Source organism: Delphinus delphis, chromosome 4 (genome assembly GCF_949987515.2).
Source record: "Delphinus delphis chromosome 4, mDelDel1.2, whole genome shotgun sequence".
NCBI lineage: Eukaryota > Metazoa > Chordata > Mammalia > Artiodactyla > Delphinidae > Delphinus > Delphinus delphis.
Window position 1 is genome coordinate 71616160 of NC_082686.1, and position 23225 is coordinate 71639384.

General features: G+C 53.4%; 1 protein-coding gene across 18 annotated transcripts in view; it reads right to left on the minus strand.

Moving 5' to 3' along the window:
• TNK2 (tyrosine kinase non receptor 2) overlaps positions 1-23225 on the minus strand; it is a 39262-nt gene that overhangs the window by 12689 nt on the left and 3348 nt on the right. For 3 of the 18 annotated variants that reach the window (XM_060010848.1, XM_060010846.1, XM_060010852.1), the window contains exons 1-6: positions 12554-12574; positions 6568-6748; positions 5459-5529; positions 3379-3600; positions 2105-2257; positions 1324-1601 (exon numbers count right to left, since the gene is read on the minus strand). In XM_060010848.1, coding sequence (XP_059866831.1) covers positions 1324-1601; positions 2105-2257; positions 3379-3600; positions 5459-5529; positions 6568-6730 — 887 coding nt within the window. In that variant the 5' untranslated portion in view covers positions 6731-6748; positions 12554-12574. Of the gene's footprint in view, positions 1-1323; positions 1602-2104; positions 2258-3378; positions 3601-5458; positions 5530-6345; positions 6504-6567; positions 6753-7672; positions 7786-9930; positions 10197-12553; positions 12575-23225 lie in introns of those variants that run through there. The other 15 variants (XM_060010844.1, XM_060010840.1, XM_060010841.1 and 12 more) reach the window with 11 other exon arrangements.

Sequence of the window (23225 nt, forward strand, 5' to 3'; positions counted from 1 at the left end):
GGCGCAGTGTGAAGTTAAGGACTTCTTAACTACGGGGTGCACAGACTTGGACAAGATTGTCTCTGCTCAGGTCTTTTTTCCACACGCGGCCTGGGGTGGGGAGAGGAGGATGTTCCCATGTCAGGGAAAGGAAGAAGGTCAGCAGCTCCAGAAGGGGCAAAAAGTGGGGTGGGATAAGATCTCAGGCTGTTTTCTAATTGTGGTGGGAGGATGACAATTTCCAGATTTGGGGCAGGATCCTAGGATTTAGGTCATTTCAGCAGGAAGGTGTGGGTGGGAAATCTGGATAGGGCCTGGGGAAGAACCAAAATGGGTGGGAACAGTCACAGTCGCTTTCCTCATCCCACACACTCTCTGGAGCTCCCTCTTGGGTAAGGAAGAAAAATGGCACTGCAGGGAAGCTAACAAAGGGTATTCATTCCACGGTGGACTGAGGCACGGGGAGTGAGGAGGAAGCCGCCCTCGATGGAGAATCAGAGATACCTCATGGGACTGGAGAGCTGGCCCTGCCACTCAAAGGGCGTGGGACCCAGGGAAAGTTACCCAAGAGCTCTAAGCCCCATGTTCCTCATCTGTGAAATGGGAATAACAATAATCTGCTCACTTCACAGGATTGTTTTAAGAGGGCTGCATAAAAAAAGGTGACCTTATAATTTACCATTCAAACCAGGACGCCTGAGTATGAAAGGAGGTGCTATTAATTACTCCAGGACATCAGGCATGATCCAGGATGTGTGATCATCCTAGATATTAAGTTAGTAATTAATTAGGGGTGACCGTACATCCTGGATTAGAGGGTTTTCTGGCAACCAGAACTGGACCGACTCCTCCCACCCCAAAGCAAGGAGATGACACTCCTTCAGGAGCCTCTGACAGCAGAGGATCATGATGGTCTCAGCACATGATAAGCTCACACAGGGGCCAGGGCAGGGTCAGGTACCACCCCAGTGTGCAGGTGAACATCCCTCGTCAGTCTACAAGGCCCTGCCTGCCCCCAGCTCTACCTGGGACACGCTTAGCAGCCAGTCTCTGCCTGGCTAACTTCTCCTGGTATTTCAGGAGCTTAAAACTGCGTCTTCCAGGAAGCCTTAATGTGTCCCACAGCACTTATCCCTGTGCACCCTAGCACCTGGCACGTGGGCCCCTGAGAATTACTGGATGGATAAGTGAATGGATGGGCACACAACAAGGGCACCCCAGGCCCAGAAGAGACAAGGGCTGGTGGGTGTATGGAAGGCCCTGGAAGCTCTGAAGCCTGGGTGTGTAGGCACCGGGTGTGGGGGGTGGTCCAGGCCCCGCGAGCCGGCAGCGCCTGCCCCTCACCAGGCAAAGGGCACCTTGCGGTGCTCCTGCATGACGTAGTGGTCGTCATTCTGGGGTAGTGCTCGCATCAGCCCGAAGTCCCCGATCTTGACCAGGTCACGGGTGGCCAACAGCAGATTGCGGGCGGCCAGGTCACGGTGAATAAAGCGCTTGGACTCCAGGTAGCCCATGCCCTCAGCCACCTGCACAGCGTAGCGGCTCAGGGTACCCAGGAGGAAGTGGCCCTGGTGCTTGCGCAGCCGGTCCAACAACGATCCCAGAGGTGCCAGCTCTGTCACCTGAGGCCACGGAGGAGGAAGGCGGAATAAGCACGGCTGAGCCCTGCTCCTCCCTCAGCTCCTCCCCTCAAGGCCTGCCAGAGCCATGCTCCATGCTCCTCCCTGGCCTGTCCTCCAGGGACCTCTAGGAATCCTACAGCTTCCCAAGCCTCTCCCCTCTAGGGAACATGGGAAACCGAGGCCCAGAAGAGCAACCCAAAGAGGCTCAGGTTAGCAAATGCCAAACACTAAACTCTGGGACCGGCCCCTCCCGTGGGTGCAACGCTCTGCCAGTGAACACAAGCCAAACCCAGAGAGACGGAAGTGAGCTCCAGCGGACACCAGGGTCGGTCAGTACTGGGGCAGGCCTGTGAGCCCCCTTGCCACATCAGGTGGGGGACCAAAGCAGGATCTGGAGGACCTCTGACCTTCGTCAGGATGGAGGGAGTAACCACAGCACAGGCAGGAGGTGAGGGGCACAGGGTCTTCCCTGCCGCCATCCCCCTTCTGCCCACAGCACTCACCATCTTCATGGGCGGCGTGAGCACCACACCATAGAGGCGAATGAGGTTTCGGTGGTCAAGCGAGTGCATGGCATTGACCTCCCGGATGAAGTCATCCATGGCCTCTGGCTGGCTCAGCACATCAGGCTTCAGGCACTTCACAGCCACACTCACCTGGCCAGAGTGGGGACTGCAGAGAGTCAGGACAGGCCCCAGCCTCCACACTCCGGGCTAGCCTGCTCCCCACTCCAGCCTCAGACCTGCTCATCGGGTGAGTGAGCGTGTCCCAGGGGCCTGTGGCCTGGCAGGGGGAGGGCAGCTTACCCCAACAGCCATGAGCCGGGCCTCCCCTTCCTGCGGGAGTGCCCAAGTTAAGTGGCAACCGCAAGGTAAGAGATGACCGGTGCAATGACGGAATATTAAAATGTTATGATAAGAAATGTTTTTGGTGTAGAAGGAAAATGCTTTAAATACAATGCCATAAAACTAATCTGTGGTGACAGAAATCAAAAGAGTGGCTTCCCTTGAAGGGAGGTGATACTCAGTGGAAGAGGCATGAGGGAGCCTTCTCGGATGACAGAGATGTTCCACACCAGTGGTCTCCAACCTTTTTGGCCCCAGGGACGGGTTCGTGGAAGACGGTTTTTCCACAGACTGGGATGGGGCGGGGCTGGATATGAGGGTTCAGGCGCTAACGCGAGCGATGGGGAACGGCAGATGAAGCTCGCTCAACTGCCCACCACTCACCACCTGCTGTGCGGCCCGGTTCCTAACAGGCTGTGGACCGGTCCCGGTCCACGGCCCGGGGGCTGGGGACCCCTGTTCTACATCACAATCTGGGCAGTGGTCACACGGGCCCATGCATATGTGAAGAGTCACTGAGCTGTACACTCAAGAACTGTATGCTTTGCTGCACACACGCTATCTTTCCCTCCGGGGAAAATTTTTTAAATACAATACTAAGATGAAAGGGCAAGCGTTAAAAAGTTGTATCTAAAAGAAATTCAACAAAATGTCTGAAGGGGAAAAAAGGTGTAAGCGCTAACTCTGCTTCCTCTGAGTGGTGGGTTACAGGCTTTTTTTTGTTTTTCTTATTTTTAAGTCTCCAAACTTTTATGATCATTAGTTTTATAACTGAAAAAAGGAACATGTGTCTAGTTAACCCTGAGCACGGACTCCAGGGTGAGCCACTTTGGACCTGTCCCCAGCCCCCTTCACATCCCAGCAGAGGGGACAGATCCGCCTCAGAGAGCAGAGCAGGGCCTGCCACGCCCCACAGGACCCAGAGAGCTCACCGTCTTCCCCGAGGGGGCGTCCCACTCGCCCCTGCGCACCACGCCAAAGGAGCCATCTCCCAGCTTCTCAAAGAGATGCAGGTCCTTCTCCCCAATGAGGCAGGTGAGGCTCTGCAGGGACCCCTCTGCTGCTGGGCCTCCGGGGGTGGGTGAGGTCTTCCGGAAGGTGCTCTGAGAGTGATGAGGGGGGAACTCAGCCTCCAGCCGTTTTCCACTGAACACCTGTTTGAAGGCAGCCAGGGGCCAGATGGAACCCTGAGGCCCCAGAGCCAGTCATTCAGCCCTGCCCCACTGGGTCCTTGGCGAGGCCGCCAGACAGGTCGTGGCTTTGCCAAACTTCTGGGGGGCGGCCTGGCTGGAGGCCCACGCCCCCTCCTGACCACACCTCCAAACGGGCACCCACGGCCTCGGTGTGGCCTCGGGCTGCAGTCCCACCCCCAGCTGTGGGGTCAGGGATAGCCCAAAGCCCGGCACCACCTCTGCCCCCCTCCCTGCTCTGTACCCCTACCCAGCACAGACTCCAGCCCCTCACCCGAGCAGATGGGCAGGAGCCCTAGGGGCCCTTGCAAACACCTCCTGTCCATTTTTAGCCCTGGCCCCGTCTCTGGGTTGCCCATTTGGCGCTGTCTGTCTCCACCCTCCCCAGGGAGTCGGCTGCTCTTCATCCTGCCTGGGGAGAGGATAATTTGAGCCTGAGGTTGGACCGTGAGTGTGTATGGGGGTGCAGATGAAGCAAGGCCTTGCCGGGGAAGGGCCTGGGAAGACAGCTGGGCTTCTGGAGGGAGGCCTAGAGCTGAGGGCTCAGAAAGAAGGAAGGTTGGAGAGGACGCTGCGGCCTGGGCTGGAGAGGGAAGGGGCCAAGGGTCAGGGGACAGGAGGGAAGCCCTGAGGGTCAGAGCGGCCCTGTCAGTTTGACTTGGCCACCCTACCGGGGCATGCAAAGCCTCGGCTTCAGGCGGCACCCTCTGCCCAGTTGGTCCCTGCCCCCAAGGTCGGCAGAGCCTTGTCTGTGTGGGGTGAAGGGGTCTCCAGTCTGAGGGCCTCTTCTGGCCGCTGCTCCGTCCTTCCTCCCAGCAACTGGCATCCCTTCCATTTGCAAGCAGTGTTCAGCTGACAAGGTCCTTCACAGCCTTTTTCTCAAGGGACCCTCCCCAAGGCCCCGTGAGGTGAGCTGGGCAAGTGCGGCTGGCACTGCCTTACTGGCCACATGCCTCAAGCCTGGAGCGGTCAACCGACTGGCCCGGGGACATCCTGTGAGTCGGTGGTAGCTCCAAGGCCCCCTGAATCCTGCACACCGCGTGGCTCTTCCCTCCTGCCTTCGCCCGCCCCAACACACCCATCCTCCCCTAAAACCTGGGCAAGGGACCAGGACAGTGTCCCCAGAAAAGGCCACAGGATCCCAAGAGACAGCCCCTTGCCAGATCACAGCCAGGAAATCTCTGCGGCCCAATCCCAGATCCAGCTGTTCTGCACTGCCCGCCCCTCTCCCCAGCCCTGAGGCCAGAAGTGGGGGGAAGGCCCGGCTGGTTCACTTCCTCTCACATTGTCTTCCAGACAATGGGCAAAGTTCCCCTGAGTCAGACCTGGGACTCACCACTCCAGAGACCCAAATTAGGGCAACGGGGTGGGGGCGGGCCTTAGGGAAGGAAGCTGTCAGTGGGGCCCGGTGACCAGAGAAACCTTCCACAGACTAGGGAGGTGCGGGATGAGGGAAGCAAAGACGTCCTGGGTCCAGACGGTCCCACCGCCCCACACTGGACACCGGCCCCAACACTTAGGCAAAGCGAGGGCTCAAGTTACAGCACACTTGTCAACAAGCGCCTGTTCCATGCCCGGCACCACTGCCTGGCGCGAGGGGACGTGAAGCCAAGGCTACACACAGGCCACTCAGTGCCGTCTCCAGTGGAGACAGACGCTTAGCCAGGCAGCTCTACAAGCACCCTGCCCGATAAGACCCCGGAGGTGGGAGGTCTGTACAAACTGTGAGATTATACTGCGGGGAGTGGGGGAAGGCTCTCAGGATGACAATAGAGGAGGCCCCAGTGAGCTACCCCTCCCACGTCCCTCCCTGTCCACCCACCTTGCTCATCCAGGACTTGCGTTTGCACATGGCCTTCCTCCTCTTCACAGCCTCCCACAGCCGCCGCTGGCCTGCGGGGAGGAAGGGGAACCCGTGCTGTTAAGGCGCTCACACCCCCAAGAGGCTGCTGCCCATCGCAGGCTTCCTCGGTCACCCTGGGGGGAGTCCACCACTAGACACTGCCCAGCACGATGACACCAAGGAAACAAGCCATCCCCACCAACCAGGGGCTGCCATTAACCAGATGGTCACTGCATTCCACTTCTAGGCAATTCTTCTCGAACCGGATGGAGGTATTTAAGCACCAAAATTGAACAGTAGTGCTCTTATGCCAACTCTCAAGAAAAAATAAATAAATCAAGGTAACGGACAGAATTTCCCCAATTTTGAGTTTTTCTCCCATAAAATTTTATTATGTTACTGGCATCAGATATCAACTCTCTAGGCTAAAAGCAGCGTAAGTCAGTGTCTAAATTAGCACACCATTACTTATTTAGCTATTTCAGGCTGAATGCACTCAAAAGTTTCTAATGTTCTACAAGGAACACCGTGACTTCTAGAAGCTATAGTCACTACTTTCAGGATAAACACATAGAAAAAAAAAAAAAGAGTTCAACTTATAGAATAGATCTTTGTAGGAGAGACAGAGAAAGGGAGAGATGGGGAGAAAAGCAGCAAACCAACATCTGAAGGATTTTATCTTCCCTTCTCCACAGACCTCTGGACACTAACCCCCCTGGTGTTCAGAACAGACTCAATTCTACATTTATAAAAGAGGAGGAGATGGAAGAAATACACCCTAGAAATGTCTGCACAAACAAAACAGAGTGTGTAGTTAATCCTGAGTAGCCGGAAATTTAAGTAAGATTCCTCAAACTCCAATTCACCTTCACGACTGCAAACTGCTCTCATGCACTCACTGTGTGCAGCATCTACTGATGCCCCTCTGCCCCACCGCGGGGGCTCTTGGACAGGCAGTGAGAGTTCTCAGCTCTGCCACCCCACGGAATAAAGGGGGGAGGGCTCTTCCATGCGGTTGCCGATCCTGAGGACAGAGGAGGTAAATGGTCAGTGGGGCGACGACAGGCAAGGCCAATGCCCCCACCTACCAGGCCGGCCCATGCCAATCTTCTCCAGGTCCTCATTCTTGACATACTCAAAGTGGGACAGGCGGGTAACGTTGAGGTCGTCGCGGAGCCGCAGGAAATACTGCTGCAGCTGCACCTCGGACAGCAGCTCCAGCAGCCAGCCTGTGCCCTCCTCCGGCTGCATGCTGCTGCTCCCCAGCCTCTGCGGGGAGAGAAGAATGGCTCAGGGACCACGGGATGCAGGCAGGTAACCGGCGACCCCGCCTCTGCCTTGGGCTCACCCACATCCTACTATGTGCTGTGGGGAAGGACTCACACCACCTTCTTGCTCCTCAAAACAGCTGTACAGAAGAGCCTGTAGCCACCTGTTCTCCTCCTATGGCAACAAGGGTAGAATCAGGGCAGTTGGGACACAGCCCAGGCCCTGGAGTTAGGGTCTTACTCCCCAAATCTGCCATCCATGGCCGAGTGAACTGAGATCAAACTCTGTTCTCCGGTTCCCCACTGGCTCTTCAACGCTCCTGTTGTCACAAGGCCTTTGAGAATCTGATGAAAACTATCGAGTGTGTCTCCAGGAAAATAGATGCATCCTTATTCATAACGTTTTAATTACAAAACTTTTGGGGGTGCAGTGCCCCTTGAGACCCATCCATGAGCTCCCCAGACCTGATGGACCCCCCAGGGACTAGATGAGCTCTAGCTACTTTCCTCTCAGTGCCTGACATCGCATGAGCCTCCCCCCAGGTCCAAAGACCCCTCCGCAGGCCAGCACACAAACACCTCCAGGACCACAGGAGGGTCAGAGGGAAGGAGCGGCAGAGGCTGGGGCGGGCTTTCAGACTGCTGTCAACGGCTGTCACAACAGACTCTGGCCCAGTGTGGTCAAAGCTTTCAACTTTTTCAAGAAATACCAGAAATCTGAATCGACGTGTAAAATCTCGCTATTAAAATTTTTTTTGAAAAGGTACTATACGCACACGTAAGATATTCAAAAGGCACACGAGAGCCGTAAAGTCTCCTCCCTCTCTTGCCCCACGGCCACCTCGGCCCCACCCCCAAAGTCGGCTGCCATTCATGACTTTTACGCGTTCTTCCAGACTTGTTTTTTCCCCACACAAATACTCACCCATTACCCACACCATTCTGTTCCTTGTTTACACTTGACATTAGATCTTTCTCCTGACTTTTGAACTATGTCAACTAATTCAAGTTTGAAATACATACACGCAAGCACACGTGTATGCTGTGCTGGTCAAACAAAATTACATGCAGGCCTCAATCAGCCAAGGGGCCACCAGACCTGTTACACCCTCTGGGGCCCAGAGAAAGAAGCCAGTGGCACCCTCAAAGCTAGGCAGCCCTACGCTAAACCCATCCTTGTCCGAGTAAGACCCGTCAGAGCTGAGGGCTTGGCCAGCCCCTGACCCGTGTTCAATCCCCACTGGAGAAGACAGGGATGAGGGAAAAGGCCAGCTGCCCCAAGACCCCCTCCTCCCGACTTGGAGGTGGCCTTGTCCCCCAGCGCTCATCACAGGTCTAAGAGAGCAGGTGCTCACAGCCTGGGACCAGCATGAGCCTCCTGCTCTCACAGTTCCCAGCGGTGCTGCCAACCCAGTGCCAGGAGCTCAGACTCTCCCAGGCAGCTCAGGGCAGTACAAAGAGCCACCACTGGGAAAGAGAAGCCCTCAGTTCAAACCCTGGCTCCTCTACCAAAGTGGCTGGGCCAGAAGGGGGTTTCCAAACTTTAAGCCCTAACCCTTCACCCAGATGGTTCTCATGAGGGCCATACAGCCCCCTAGGGGACATTTTTGGCTGTCACAGTGTTGGGGGACCATTAGTGGCACTGAGTGGGTGGCTGGGGGACTCACACACTGTCCCAAATCCCATACAACTTAATTCATGCAGGTGAGAAATTTGTTTACAATCATCTGATTATAAATCAAATCCCATTTTACATATGAACAAGAAAGTATTTTTACAGTGTTAATACAGACTGAATTTTCCTGGAATGGAGCTACTGTGTAAACTGAGGGAAAACTGGCCTTTTGCTTTGTTTGGAACTTAGCAGAAGTTGTCCACCGTTCAGAAAAATATCACTGAAGGCAGCCCATCCTACTATTTCAAAACTCTCCTCTCAGTCAGCACTTGTGTAGATGTTGCCGTGCTGGTTCTACCTGCGGTCTTAGCATCTGACTGCCTGGTAATGTCAGATTGTACTGACGTATTAGAATACACGAAATGCTACAATCGATTTCCTTTTGGTTCTCCTTTATATTACAGGAGGCATTAAGTTGACTGACCACACACACACAGAGTAAACAGGTTGTATTTCTCTTAATTTTAGTTAAGAAAAATGAAAACTCTAACACTTCAACTACAGTTAACTACATGCTGGGCACAGTTCTGAGCACTTAGCTGTATTAACTCACTTATCCACAGCAAAGCCATTTGTTACAAACAAGGGGGTGTGGACTTAAGAGGGCAGGGCACCACTGCTTTCCAGAAGAAAGCCCCAAAGGTGCCCTGTGAAAATCACTAACCTAGGCCACGTTTCTCTGTGGCGTGACCAGGAGAGGCCAGCCAGCACTTCCGCCATCACTATTCCATCCCTGGAGCAAAATGATCCCACCCCCTACACGGCTCAGCCCAAGAAGAGGCTGGCCACCAGGGCAAGTGGTCTGAAGATCCCCACTGCTTCCTCCCCAGTCCCCGAATCCCAGGGCTCCAGGCCACTCATTCCTACCCTCCTGGGGGTAGGAGGCAGCCACTCCTGAGAACAGCTCCAAGCCCTGCCCTGTGTGGTCCGGGCTGGGAGAGACCCAGAGGCCACTCCCCTGAAGAAGCTGCTTAGAAAGCACAGTCTGCCCTGTTCCTTTACCCATGAAACACCAGCTAACAAATCTCCCTGCTCAGCTGGGTCCTCCTCTCCCTGCTGCCCAACCCCAGGAACAGGGCTGCTCTGCGTGGGGTGGGGGTGTGCGTGTGTGTGGGGGAAGACTAGAGAGAACACTGGGATCTGGGTGAGAAGAAAGCAGCCAGGGTCCCTGTCCGGTCTCCACCACCCCACCCAGGGTGACCCTGGACATGTCCCCTCCCTCCCCTCCCTCCCTCTCTAGCCCGTGTCTTTGTCGGTGAAGCACAGAGCACTGCTGCGGCTGCCCCCAGCACAGCCCCGTCCACACACCTGTGTCTGACACGTGTGGCTCTCATGGCCGGCACGCACACTTCCCACACACGCTCTCCTGACGCACTCGCCACCAAGAATGCAGCCGCTGGAGCAGGGAGGCCCTGGACCCCTGTCAAGCAGCCCGGTCCTGCTCTCTGGCCCTCAGCGCAGGGCTGCCTCTCAGTCTGTCCAGCTCCCGCCCGCAACCCCCCACTCACTGTGTAGAGTCTCCGCCGGAGTCTGGCCAGAAGAGGGAAGGAGAGCTCTAGGCCAGGGAACCGACGAGCTGCTGGCATCTCCACGGAGCTGGACCCCCTGACCAGGTCACCGGGGCTCTGGCCCGAGGGAGGTGGGGTGGGCAGTGGTCTCAGCTCCTGAATGTCAGGTTCTGCCCAGAAGTGAAGGTGGCCAGAGGTCTGCCCCAGAGACCCCCCCAAATCCCACACCAGGGGTGGGAAATGGAGCAGAAGAATAGGGTGGTCCCCTTTTCTCTGCTCTACAGCTGTTTCCACAGCTGGCTACCCTGGCAGGAGAGAGTCAGTTCTTCTCTCAGTTGACTGCAGCCTGGGTCCTCGGTCCTGTTTCTCTGTCTTCTCTCCAGCGCAGTGGTCACGGCTCCAGCCCTACTCCCTGGCTCCCCCGACAGCCCGCCTCCCTCCCCCCTCCCTCCGCAGCTGAGCAGCTCTGACACTGGCTGAAAAAGGACCTTTCTGAATCACTGCCAAGAGGGCGGCGGGAATGGGGGGACTCTTCCTCCCAGCCACCCGCGCTGCCCCCACCTCCTCCCCGCACACAAGGCCCCTGTCTCTGGCTTCCACCCCAGCCCCCAGAGCTGCAGACAACCCCTGGGATTTTAGGGTGGGGGCCAGGTCAATCAGGCAGCAACATACAAAGAGGCCCCCGTCGCGCTTGTCTGGGGCTGTGAGGGCTTAGTGCACAGCCTGAGCTGGGGGCTTGGACACCAGAGAGTCGGTCCTGGACCTTGCAGGCAGACCCTTCGGAGACCCTCCCCCATCTCCCAGTCCCAGCCTTGGCTGGGCGTCTCCTGGCTCAGGCCCTAATGTGGCCCTGTTACCCTGGTGCCCGACGGAAATAGGAGTCCGGCAGCCTGCCAGAGCGGGGCAGTCCAGCCAAGAACCGGGGTGGGGGGAAGAATCTCCCAGTCCAGCTGGCCAAGATCCAAAGCCCCCTCAAAACACACAAATATGCCCCTAAACCCTGCGATGCCCCCAGCCAAAGCTAGAGGATTCCGGGCCATAGGATGTCTCCTGAATAGCACCTACACACACAGACAACAGCCCCAGCTAGAGGGAACTGCAGTCACCCCATGAAGCCCCCGTGGAACCTACACATTCCTAGAGCTGACAAGTGATCCCTCTGGCCCTCCTCAAGGGCGCCAGCTGCTCTTACACCCCCCTCGCTACAGCCCCCAGACACACCTGACAGCTGCAGGAAGTCCTCTCAGGCTCCCTCAGCACCCCCCTCCCAGCCGTGCCCAGGGAGCCCCTGTTTCTTGCACACTGCTCTCTTGTCCCTATCCAGCTGGCCACCAGCTCTGGGAGTCCCAGCTGGCTGGTGGAGTAGGCAGCTGGGGTTGAGTTTTGGGGAGTCAGCATCCCAGGCTCTTTCCAGGGCCTCTCTCTCAGTGCTTGACCTCCCTGGCGGGGAGGTGCCTGCAGGGGCAGCCGTTTCCAGATCTGACTCAGGGAGGGGGGAAATGGGACACCCCCAGCAATCAGTCCTCTTTCCCATCCCCCTGTCATGTCATCCACCACCACCCAAAGCTTGTGAGGCCAGCCAGGTGCAGCCTCCCTTCAGTGCCAGTGAATCACCAGCCTGGGAATGGAGTCAGAGCTAATGGACAAGATGAAGTCGGGTCAAGGTCACACTGGAGCTGACCTTCCCGCAAACGCTGGCTCACAATGCCCACAGCACAGAGAAGCCTATTGCTTATTTCCCACAAAGCACCATTCTGAAGGAGATCCAGGGACCTGACTTCAAGGGACAATTTAAGCAGGATTATTCCCTCTACCGCAAGTTGGGGGACTGCTGGATTGGAATGGCCAGACTGAAAATTATAGCCACCCCCTGAAAGATGTGCCCCAAATCCACCGGAACCCCATGCCTGCCTGTTCCCTTGCACATCAGGTAAGAACAAGCCTCAGTAGCTTGCTCAGCAATACAGCTGTGGGAGGCTGTGGAGAAAAGCAAAGCATGGTCAGGGGTCAGAGGTCAGGCCAGCTCCTAGACCTCTTCTCCCAGCCCCAGAAAACAGCCACCTTTCTGCACCGCCACCCCCACCCCGCTTCGTCCTGTCAGTGACTGCCCTCTACTGGTCAAGAGAGAAAGTGCTTGATCTCCAAGGGGAAGGGAAGCCGACCCATAAATACCATGATCATGTTTTCCAAAGCAAACAGGGACATTCGGCTTAATACGCAGATTCATAAAGCCAATAAGAGGGAATGTCCAGGGCACAGGGACTCAGTGTCCATAAAGGACTAAACCCACATCCTGGCAGTGATTTCGGGGCTCCCCTGCAGCGATGAAGCAAGCCCAAAGGGCAGCTTAATTGGGTCCCAGCTTAATTGGGTCCCAAGTCCCAAGGACTCAGAGATACTGAAGCAGATGTCAACAACAGGAATTCACCACCACTGACTCGCCCCGCCCCACCCCACACACAAACACATCACCCTTCTTTACCCAGCATCCCAGCCCCCAGGATCTGTCCTGGGGCCAGGATCACAGATACCCCTCACTCCTGAAAGGCTCCCCTCAGCTCACCAGCAGACGATGCGGTCTAGGGCCCGGCTACCTGGCTATCCCCCAGGTTTCCCCTATTACCTGCTGTCCCTCCTCGGCCCCAGTTAGGCGCAGATATGCAAATCTCTCACCCTTGGAACCCAAACTCCGGGCTTTAGGGCCCGGGAGGGGAGCAGAGCCCTCCCGCAGTCCCCGCCCCTCCAGCGCACCGGCAGCGTCACTGCCCTGCGTCCCGAGGGGCCGGGCCTCGAGCATCCTCAACAAGGAGGGCCGGGGCCGCTAAAGCACCTCAGCCAAGGGAAGGCCCAGTCCCCGGGCCCGCACGCACCCCACAGCCCCGTATCTGCCACCTGCAGCCAGAGCGAGGGAGCAGAGCCTGGTGGTAGCGGTCTCTCCCGCTGAGCCTGCGGCTGCCCCTCCCCCAATCCCGTGCACAGGCTCCATTCCAAGGAGCCGCCTCTCCGCAGCGTAGGCTGCCCCCCCAGAGAGCCAGGTGCGGGGCTGCACCTTCACTGACCACGGAGCCACAGCTCCCCTCGGCCCCTGGCCGCCTCCAGGACCCCAGAGAGCCACAGCCACCGATCAGGTCCTGGGGACTCAAGGGCCCCCATACTCCATGACAAGGGGGGGGGTCCGTCCAAGAAGCTCACGGAAGAGAAGCCCCCATCCTAACTCGACCTGAGACCCCTCCCTCTAGACCCCTCTCCTTCCACCAGCCCAGCTTCCACCTAGCTCCAAGCATGCGCCCACCTGCCAGGCTCCCTGGTGCGCTGCCATTCCGCACTCCACTCAGGCCCGGGGAACCTGCCCAGCCCACTCCTCTCCGCAGTGGAAGCCACGCCCCCCGCATCCGCACTGGGAGGGAGACCTCAGCCCTCCGCAGCCCACGCCTCTTCTCACCAGCCTGGACTTCTCCCCGCCTGCACCTCCACCCGCCCCGCCCCCAAGACTGCTCGGCCCGGGCAGAGCACTGTGGCTGACCTCTCTGGGCTCAGAAGAGTGCGAGTACCCACACTCCCTCCCGCAGGAGCTGCTCCAACACGTGTCCACGCAGGGCTGTCACCCAGTGCCAGGATGAGGACATTGCTAGTGGAGGAAGTCCCACGGCAGAGGCCCCAAGGTGCCACACGCACACCCTCTCATTCCAATGGCACCTGAAGCATCCACTGACTCCTCAGTACCAGGTATTTAGGGGTGAGCTCAGGGCACCCTCACACCTTGGGGCTTTGGGGCAGAGGAGGAGGGAAATGCTGAGACACCTCTACTCCCCACTCCCCTCCCCACACACACACACTCCACCTCAAGACTAAGGAAGGAGACCCCGGGTGGGCACTAGGTGAGTTCCCATAAGGCTCACTCTCTTCAAAAGCTCCTTCTCCAGCTGACGCGCGTTGGCATAGGGGATGACCCTGCCAGGCAGGGTGTTTATTCTAGGCAGAAGCTCCTCTGCATCCTACTGCAGCTATGGCAGAAACTGGTTTTGGGAGCAGCTGCAGGAACACTCAGGAGGCCGTCGAGAAAGAGAGGCTGAAAATGCCAGGCCCACAGATCCCTCCTTCTCCTGGTTGGATAAAGAGTCTGATCTAAACCATTCCCCCATCCTGCTTTCTCCCTACCTCCTCCCTCCACAAGGCCCCTGCCTCCGAAAGCCATCCTATTACAAGATACCCACAAGATCCAAACTGCCTCTAGGATTTGCGGAATCCACCCCACATGTGTACCCTCTGGTCTACAACTTGCCCCCTTATCTCTAAAGGGAGCCGGTAGTGGCCCAGGAACCAGCCTGCCTCTGCCGTCCACTCCCCTCCCCCAGGCTCTCCAACAGCATCAGTCAAGTTACAAATCCACACTGAGGAGCAGACGTGACATGTAATTTCCGGCCAAGAAGATTTTTCCAAAACAATCTACCATATTCTCAGGAATATATGCCAGGCCTGCTCTCTTGTATCTCTGCCCTCCCTCTTCTCCAGGCCCTGGAGGGAAAAAACATATTGGGAAGGAGAAGGAGGGGGGCTTATGGCTCCTCTCCCAACCAGAGGATTATCTTGCCTACACATGCCAGCCCCACCAAGCCCAGTCAACCTCAACTCACCCCTCTGTGTGCAGCGCCCAAGCTTCTGGACCAAGGCCAGGCTGGTTCCCCTTGGGACTTCATCCCAGAGGGAACTGTACCAGGTAACCCCACACCTTCAGGTCATCCCAGGTCTGAAATCACACTGGTCTGGGGAGGAGGCTGGCCACAGGCCAAGGGAGAGAAGGGGGTGATTCAGACACATACCATGGCTGTCCACACCCTCTCCATCTCCAGGCCACAGTGGCCCACTCCCTTCCAGGGGAGCCTGGCAGCTGAGGCCCCGAGGACAGTCAAGGCTGAGGCATATTTGCCAGCAGTGCTGAGCCCACAGGCCCTGAGTCTAACCCTGAGGGCTCTTCACCCTTCTCCTTAACTGTGGATATTTCCTAAGACTTTGGAACTCACCCTTCCCTCTCTTCCCTCCCTGGGAGTCACCTCCTCTCCTCCCAGGGCTCCAATTAGCACCATGTGCTGTCTGTCTCCATTCCTGAGCTCTAGAAGCGCTGCACCCATGCTTCTAGACATTTACAGCCAGCTCCACCAGGAGGACGCAAGGTACCATAAATTCTCCACGTCCAAATTGAGCTCATCAACCCCCGCCTTAAACCTAGCTTATGTGTGCTCTCATACCCTGACTGAAAACATCACAAGCCAACACGAGCCACCTAGGCTAGACACCTCACCCCTGGCTCCCCAACCATAACTCCCTTCTTTCCCCACTGGGCAGGCCACAAAATCTTGTTTCTGCCTCCTCATTACTCCTCCCATCGATACCTTTGGGACAAGAGTCAGACAGACCCGGGCTGAAATCTTGGCTGTATCACTCTCTAGTCAGACGACTTCTGGGCAAACGCCTTAACCTCTAAGCCTCAATTTCCTTATCTGCAAATGGGAATAAACAGTACGTCCTTCAGAAAGTGCAAACTCAATGAGATCACGAACGGCACACTTAGCACAGCATCTGGCACGTAGTTGCCTATTCTTATACTGTCATCTGAACACGGATCCGAAGTTCCTCCCCTGCTTACGTCCTCTGTAATTCCTCACTGAGCCAAATACAAGGCCCTTCAGGATCCATCCCTCGCCTATCTGTCCACCTCCAACTCTTATCATTTCCTTCAAAACGTCTCCATATTCCAACCAAGTCAAATACTTGCCCTTCCCTAGACACAACATCTTCTTTAATTTTAATGTCTTTGAGCTATTCTTTGTGATACTCTTTTCTCTTCATGATGAACTCCTACACATTTGGGTCCCTCAAGACCCAAATAAAACGTCATCTCCTTTGTAAATTCCCATTTCCTATCCCCAAACGGTTCTTTTTGCCATTGCTTCCCATGTTATTTTGTTAAAGTATGTTTGAAAACAAGAGTGGTATAAACACATAATACTACACGTGGAAAATAGCCAAAAGGATGAAAAAAATTTTAATTATCTATCATGCTCTGATCCTTAAAGGGTGCTATTTCTGTAGCACTCTGTATTAATACATAATTCTATTGAGGGAGCGCTATGTACGTACCTCTTGTGGTTTGTACATTGTAACCATCTGTTTATATCTGTCACCTTGAAAGAAGAATCTGGCAAGGCACCTGGTCAAAAGAGTTTGCTGAAAGGGACTTCAAGCCTTTGTGACAGACACTGAGGAAAGGAGGCCTGTCTCTTTTCCAGTGAGCTGGTACCACCTTATGTCCAGTGAATACCAGGAATAAGCCTGGTTGCCCTTGTCGGCCCTGGCTTTGCTTCCCCCCATTATTTCGAACCCAGAAAAGCAAGCACCTTCATGCGAAGAAGGGCAGCCAATCTCATTACAGCTACTCCTGTCCCAGAACCACTAAGCTACTTTGCTCCCACAAAGCTATTTCAGCCCCGGGGACAACACAGCAGTCCCTCAAGGCAGAGGGACAGCTTTGACTGAAGGCTGCCTTCTCATCAGACTGCGGAGGGAGAGCTGGGGATACCACAGCGTTGATCAATGGGCAGGAGGTCTTTTTTGTCAGGCATCCCAGCCTCGCAGAGAGAGAGGAGGGAGACAGGGGGATCAGAGGGTGGGAAGGCAGGGCACAGAAGCAGGGGCAGACACACCAGATACAGGGACCCTCCTACGCCTCATCTCCTTTGACTCCAACAGAGAAGGAGGTGTAACTTTCAGAGAGGAAAGGAAAGAACCTGACTAAACACCACAACCACAGGCCCTCACTGAACCCAGTACCTCCGCACATCTACCAACTTGGTCTTGAAAGTTTTTTTTTTTTTTTGTGGGGGGGGTACACAGTCCTCTCACTGTTGCAGCCTCTCCCGTTGCAGAGCACAGGCTCTGGACGTGCAGGCTCAGCGGCCATGGCTCATGGGCCCAGCCGCTCCGCGGCATGTGGGATCTTCCCGGACCGGGGCACGAACCCATGTCCCCTGCATCGGCAGGTGGACTCTCAACCACTGCCCCACCAGGGAAGCCCTTGAAAGTATTTTTTAGCTGTTTCATGCTCCACCAGCGAAAGACCAGTGTGCCAACCCTGACACCCAGAGACAGGACACTGAGAGCCCTAATACATTCCTGGAGCATCCCTCCCCCGCACATAAACACCACTCGAGTGTGACAGTGGGTAAATTCCTGCAGTTGCCTGGGTCTCTTGCACACATGCACCCCACACGCCCGAGTGACAGGGCTGGGATGCAGGGTACTGCAGAGAGCTGCCTCTCACCATCCTCTGGCCCAAACATCCTCCCGGCACCAAGGACCGGCAGCGGAGGCTCCCGGGAAGAGAGGAAGGATGTAGTCTGGCTCCCAGCAGCCAGCCACTCCCAGGGCTCTTCCAGGGCTGGGCAGAGGCCGCCCAGCTGGTCGCCCTGCCTACCAGCTCAGGCCTCACCCCACTCCCCCAACCCCCTCAGCAAGAGCCTAGAGCTGAAGGGGCCTATTGTTGGGCCCTGGAGGTGGGGTGGGCCCAGAGCTGTGAATTGGAGAGCATTTACTCTGTGAGAGGGACTGCTCATTCCCTTGGGACAGCGCCCACACCAGAACCCCAGGAGCTAGGAACATCCAGCGCAGGGTGGGCTGCTGGGCCAGGGAGAGAAAGGGTCTGAACCTGGAAGTGAGAGAGATGTCAGGGACTGCAAGATATTTAAGATACCTTAAATCCCACCCATTTTAGAGATAAAGAAACTGAGACCCTGAAAAGGAAGGGACATGCCTGGTCTGAGGCACCTAAGAAGCTGTCATAGGGAATGGATCCCTAGGAGCTGCGGAGCAGTTCAGAGCAATGGTGATTCCTCTCTGGCCATAGAGGGGCAGCCCTGCCAAGGTCAGGGACTAATAAAGGTCAGGGGCCTGAGCGGAGAACCTGCCTCAGGAGGAGACACAACATCCAGGGGACAGGCAGAGACAGGAAGAACCTAGAGTTCTCACATCCAGCAGAAGCCCTTGGCTCCCAGGACCTAGAGCTGCTGAAGGAGGGCCCAGGCCAAACCTCTCATCCCACCCACCTCTTTAGTCACTCACCACATACTGACTGTGTGCTCACCCTGTGCTAGGTTTGGGGGACTATGAACGAGGAGAAGTCACGATTCACATCCTCAGAAAGACACTGTGTGCAAGTTCTTTACTAAAAGTTTTATCTTTCATTGCCTGATTAACCTGCCCCCCACTACCCTACATTATCCGCATTTTACAGATGAGGACACTGAGGCTCTGGAGGGGTGACCAGGGTCACCTGTTACTGGAGAGTCACAGGTGAACCAGAATTCAGTCCATATACAACTGGACACAAAACTGCTTGGTTCAAGGATTTGAGCTCATGGAGGGCAGAGCTGGAGTCTTATTTGTTAAATATACACTAGATACTGAATGAATTCATGGATTCTGCGAGGAAGTTTAAGGAGGGAATAGAGGCTCCAGGAAAAGACAGATTGCACAAATGCACATAACTTCACTCCTTCCCAAAACCCCACCAAAGCCAAAATGATCAAAAGAGATATTTTCTGAATGGCAAAAGTCCCTAAGGACGGGAAGAATAGTAGAAGAGAAAACCACAACATAGCTTTGGAAGCTGGAAAGCAGATGGCCAGTGACTATGGAGAGCAGACCTGAGAAAATCCCCAATCCCAAGGTGAAAAGGACCTGATTGACCCCACAGAATCCTCAAAAGGCCTGGGAACTAGAAGCCCCAGAAACCTCTAGAAGAAGAACAGGTGCTAAAAATACAGAGGATTAGTCAAAAGCTGTTTAAGAAGCAGTAAGACCCCCCTGGACTCCCTCTCCAGTACAAAGCCACTGGGTTGCTGCCCTGGTACCACCCGGCAAAATCGGGATTTCCCTTCGGGGGTAAAGTGCGGGCCTCTGCACTGGCGCAGCAGGCTTGGCTGACAGCGGGGTGCCAGGGACCTAACAAGGAAAGCACACATAGATGTGGAGATCTCAGTCTCCTTCTCGACTCCCTCCAGGAACATGGAGCCAGACCTCCACCTCCTGGCAGAAGACAGGAGTGTCCTTTCTGGGGACTCTGATCAGGCCAAGAAAGATATAAAGAAACCAACATTGGGAGTTCTCCACAAACCGAGCAGCCAGGTCACCATACAAAGAAGCTCGGTCAACAAGGCCACCCAGTGCTTGTGGTCAAGAGTAGATGACAAAGAAATACTGGACACCCAAGGAAAGCCTCTAACGTGGAAGAAAGAACAAAACACACAGAAAATGCTCATTAATATCCTCAGAAAGACAAGATGTTGTATCTACAAAACAAGAAGAGAATATTATTATTTTTTAATAGGGGGAATAAGAAATTACAAATATGACAGGAAACATAACAAATTCAACAGACCCATCCTCACCCCAACCAACAAAGTCTAGCCCACAGCAGGTGCTCAGAAATATCTGCTGAATGGATAAATGAGGCAGTATTTCATGAACTTTAATGCACATGCAGATCACCTGGGGGAATCTTGTTAAAATGCAGATTCGGATTCCATAGATATGGGGGTGGGCCTGAGTTTTACATTTCTAACAAGCTCCCAGTGATAATGTGCTGGTCCTTAGACCACACTCTGAGAAGCAAGGGTCTCTGCTAAACCCTGGAGCAGTGGTTCTTTGCACTGGCTGTGCATTAAAATCACCTGGGAGGTAGGAAAGTGATGGTGTGTGGGCCCCGCCCACTGAGATTCTAATCAACTTGGTCTAGGTGAGACTCAGGCATCATATCTTGAAATCTCTGCAGATGAATCCATACTGGGGTCGAGAACCGCTGCTCTGGAGAAAGCCTGTAACTGCGCCAATCATTGGTCCTAGCCAGAGCAGTCCTGTTTTCAAATATTCTTTCCCATTGTTGACACTGACCACTCTTTCAGAAGGCCCTTCTCATCACGGCCATGAGCATCAGTTTATGGGACTATTTACTATACAGAGGGTAATTCTTTTTTTTTTTTTTTTTTTTTGCGGTATGTGGGCCTCTCACTGTTGTGGCCTCTCCCGTTGCCGGAGCACAGGCTCCGGACGCGCAGGCTCAGCGGCCATGGCTCACGGGTCCAGCCGCTCCGCGGCATGTGGGATCTTCCCGGACCGGGGCACGAACCCGTGTCCCCTGCATCGGCAGGCGGACTCTCAACCACTGCGCCACCAGGGAAGCCCCAGAGGGTAATTCTTAATGCTAAGTCCCATTAATGTCAGTGGATGGAGAAATCATTCTACTAAATTTCCAAAAATTCATTGAGAATTTTTTCCTTATTAGATTCACACACTTATCTTAATTTTTCTAATTAAAAAAAATCTGGACCGTAAAACTTTAGCAAGTGCTTTAAAAAAAATAATGGATTTTTAAAAGTGAAATGTGGATATCTCCCTAGCCAAAAATCCTAATCCATTATTCCAATGTTTCTGTTAAAACTTAACTTGAATTTAGTAGTTTTGTGTCTACCTCATCCATGCCATGGGATAAAATAATATCAACAGCCACTTACTGCTGTTAAAATTGCTAAAATCACAATAGAAGGGTTGGAGGATAAAGCATCTTCCACAATGGAGAGCAAAAGCCCACACCAAGCTACATAATTAAAGAATACTGGAGATAAAGAAAAGATGCTATAAACTCCTGGGCAACGCTATAACACAAGTTCCACAAAAAGGATTGGGAATGATTTTAGACATTAATGTTAACTCTGGAACTTAAGAGCAATGTCCTTAAGCTTCCAAAGGAAAGCAATTTCCAGCCTAGATCTCTATATTCAGCTAATTAAGTGACTGAGTGTCAGACTGGCAAGGTCTCAAAATAATCTACCACTCTTTCACCCTCCTCTCTTAGGAAGCTACTAAAGGATGTACTCTACCAAACTAGAGAATAAACCAACAAAGGGGAAGATAGGAAACAGGAGAGAAAGGCACAGAAAGGCAGTGAAGGAAATGCCCAAGATGCTGAAAGGGAGATCCCAGGAGGACAGCTAAGCATCAGTGATAGAGAGCAATTAGTCCATGCCGCTTTAGGGCACAAGGCTCTGAAAGAGACTTCTTTAGAGAGGTGAATTTGATAGAATACCTAATGGAATTGACACCCTGAGAAATTTATACAGCTACTGGAGAGTTTAATTAATTGAAAAGTACATAGAAAACTAAGCAAACAAAAAAAGCAACTCCAGGAAGAACAAAAAGGTGCCCAGGAAAGGAAAAGTCACAGTTTATTACACCATAACAATATAAACAATGAACAGTAGATTGAAGAAAACATGAGATACGCCCAGAGTGGATGAGCTGGAAGGTGGGATGAGTAGAGGGTGGGAACGAGGGAATTAAAGTAAAATCCTCATCTTTGGCCAAGATGGAATAACACGGATCAGACTTACCCTCCTGACTGAAACACAGAAAAATGGACAAAATATACAAAATGGTTTTGAAGACACCAGACATAAAAGATGCAAAGGTCAGTGATACCTAGGAAATAGGAAACAAAGGAGGTCAGCCCTATGGTTGGGTTTCCAGGCTACAGAAAAGGGAAGGGAACCAGTTGGACCCCAAAGGACTCTCTGAAGAGATGAAGTTGAGACTCTGGGGAAACTCAAGTGGCCAGAATTCACAGAACAGAGCATCAGAGAAGAGAGAGCACCACAGAAGTCTGTAAAAGGTCCCCCTTGAGCAGTAAGCTGAGTACTGATCGTCACATGAATGTATGGGAACTACCCAAGGCTGGGGAAAAGAACCACCCAAAGGCTTCCCTGGTGGCGCAGTGGTTGAGAGTCCGCCTGCCGATGCAGGGGACCCGGGTTCGTGCCCCGGTCCGGGAAGATCCCACGTGCCACGGAGCGGCTGGGCCTGTGAACCATGGCCGCTGAGCCTGCGCGTCCGGAGCCTGTGCTCCGCAGCGGAAGAGGCCACAACAGTGAGAGGCCCGCGTACCGCAAAAAAAAAAAAAAAAAAAAAAGAGTTTCAGTTCTGCAAGATAAGAAAAAGTTCTGGAGATGAATGATAGTGATGGTTGTGCAACAACGTGGAAGTACCTAACTCTACTGAACTATACACTTAAAAGTGGTTAAAATGGTAAATTTTATGTTGTGTATATTTTACCACAGTTAAGGTAGGTAAATTTTTTTAACAAAAAACTGAATTCCATTAAAAATACCATTTACAATAGCATCAAAAATATGCAATACTTAAGGATATATCTGACAAAAGATTTAAAAGATCTGTGCATTGTAAACTATAAAACATTGGTGAAATTCTTAAAAATCTAAATAAATACAGAGATACACATTGTTCATAAGTCAGGTTCAATACTGCTAAGACAGCAATTCTCCCCAAATTCATCTGTAGATTCAATGCAATCCCAGCAGGCTATTTTGTAGAAATTTACAAATTGTTCTAAAATGCATATGGAAGTACAACAAACCTAGAATAACTAAAGCAATTTTGAAAAGGAAGAACAAAGTTTAAGATCTTTCCTTGGTTTCAAGGCTTACTATAAAATCTACAGTGATCAAGATAATGTGGTCCTGGGATAAAGACAGACAAGTTAGATCAATGGAACAAAACAAAGTCCACAATTGGATCTACACACATACAAACAACTGATTTTTGATAAAGGTGCAAAGGCAACTCCATGGAGAAACAAGTCTATTAAAAAAATTTTGCTGAACAATTGGATGCCCATATGCAAAAAACTGAACTTCCATTCATACCTTGCACCATATACTAACCTAAGAATTAACCCCAAATAGATTGTAGACCTAAATGGAAAACCCATAACTATAAAAGTTATAGGAGAAAGCCATCATGTTTTGGGTTAGGCAGAGAGTTCTTAAACACCAAAAGCACAATCCATAAAAGAACAAGCTGGTAAACTGGAGTTCATTAAAAGTTAAAACTGGGCTTCCCTGGTGGCGCAGTGGTTGAGAGTCCGCCTGCCGATACAAGGGACATGGGTTCGTGCCCCGGTCTGGGAAGATCCCACATGCCGCGGAGCGGCTAGGCCCGTGAGCCATGGCCGCTGAGCCTGTGCGTCCGGAGCCTGTGCTCTGCAACGGGAGAGGCCACAGCAGTGAGAGGCCCGCGAACCGCAGGAGAATTAAAGTGCAAGCTACAGCCTGGAAGAAAATACTTGCAAATCACATATCCCATAAAAGGCTTGAATCCAGAAATATAAAAGAAACTCCCAGAACTTAGTACGAAAAAAAACCCCACACAATTAATAAATGGGTAAACAA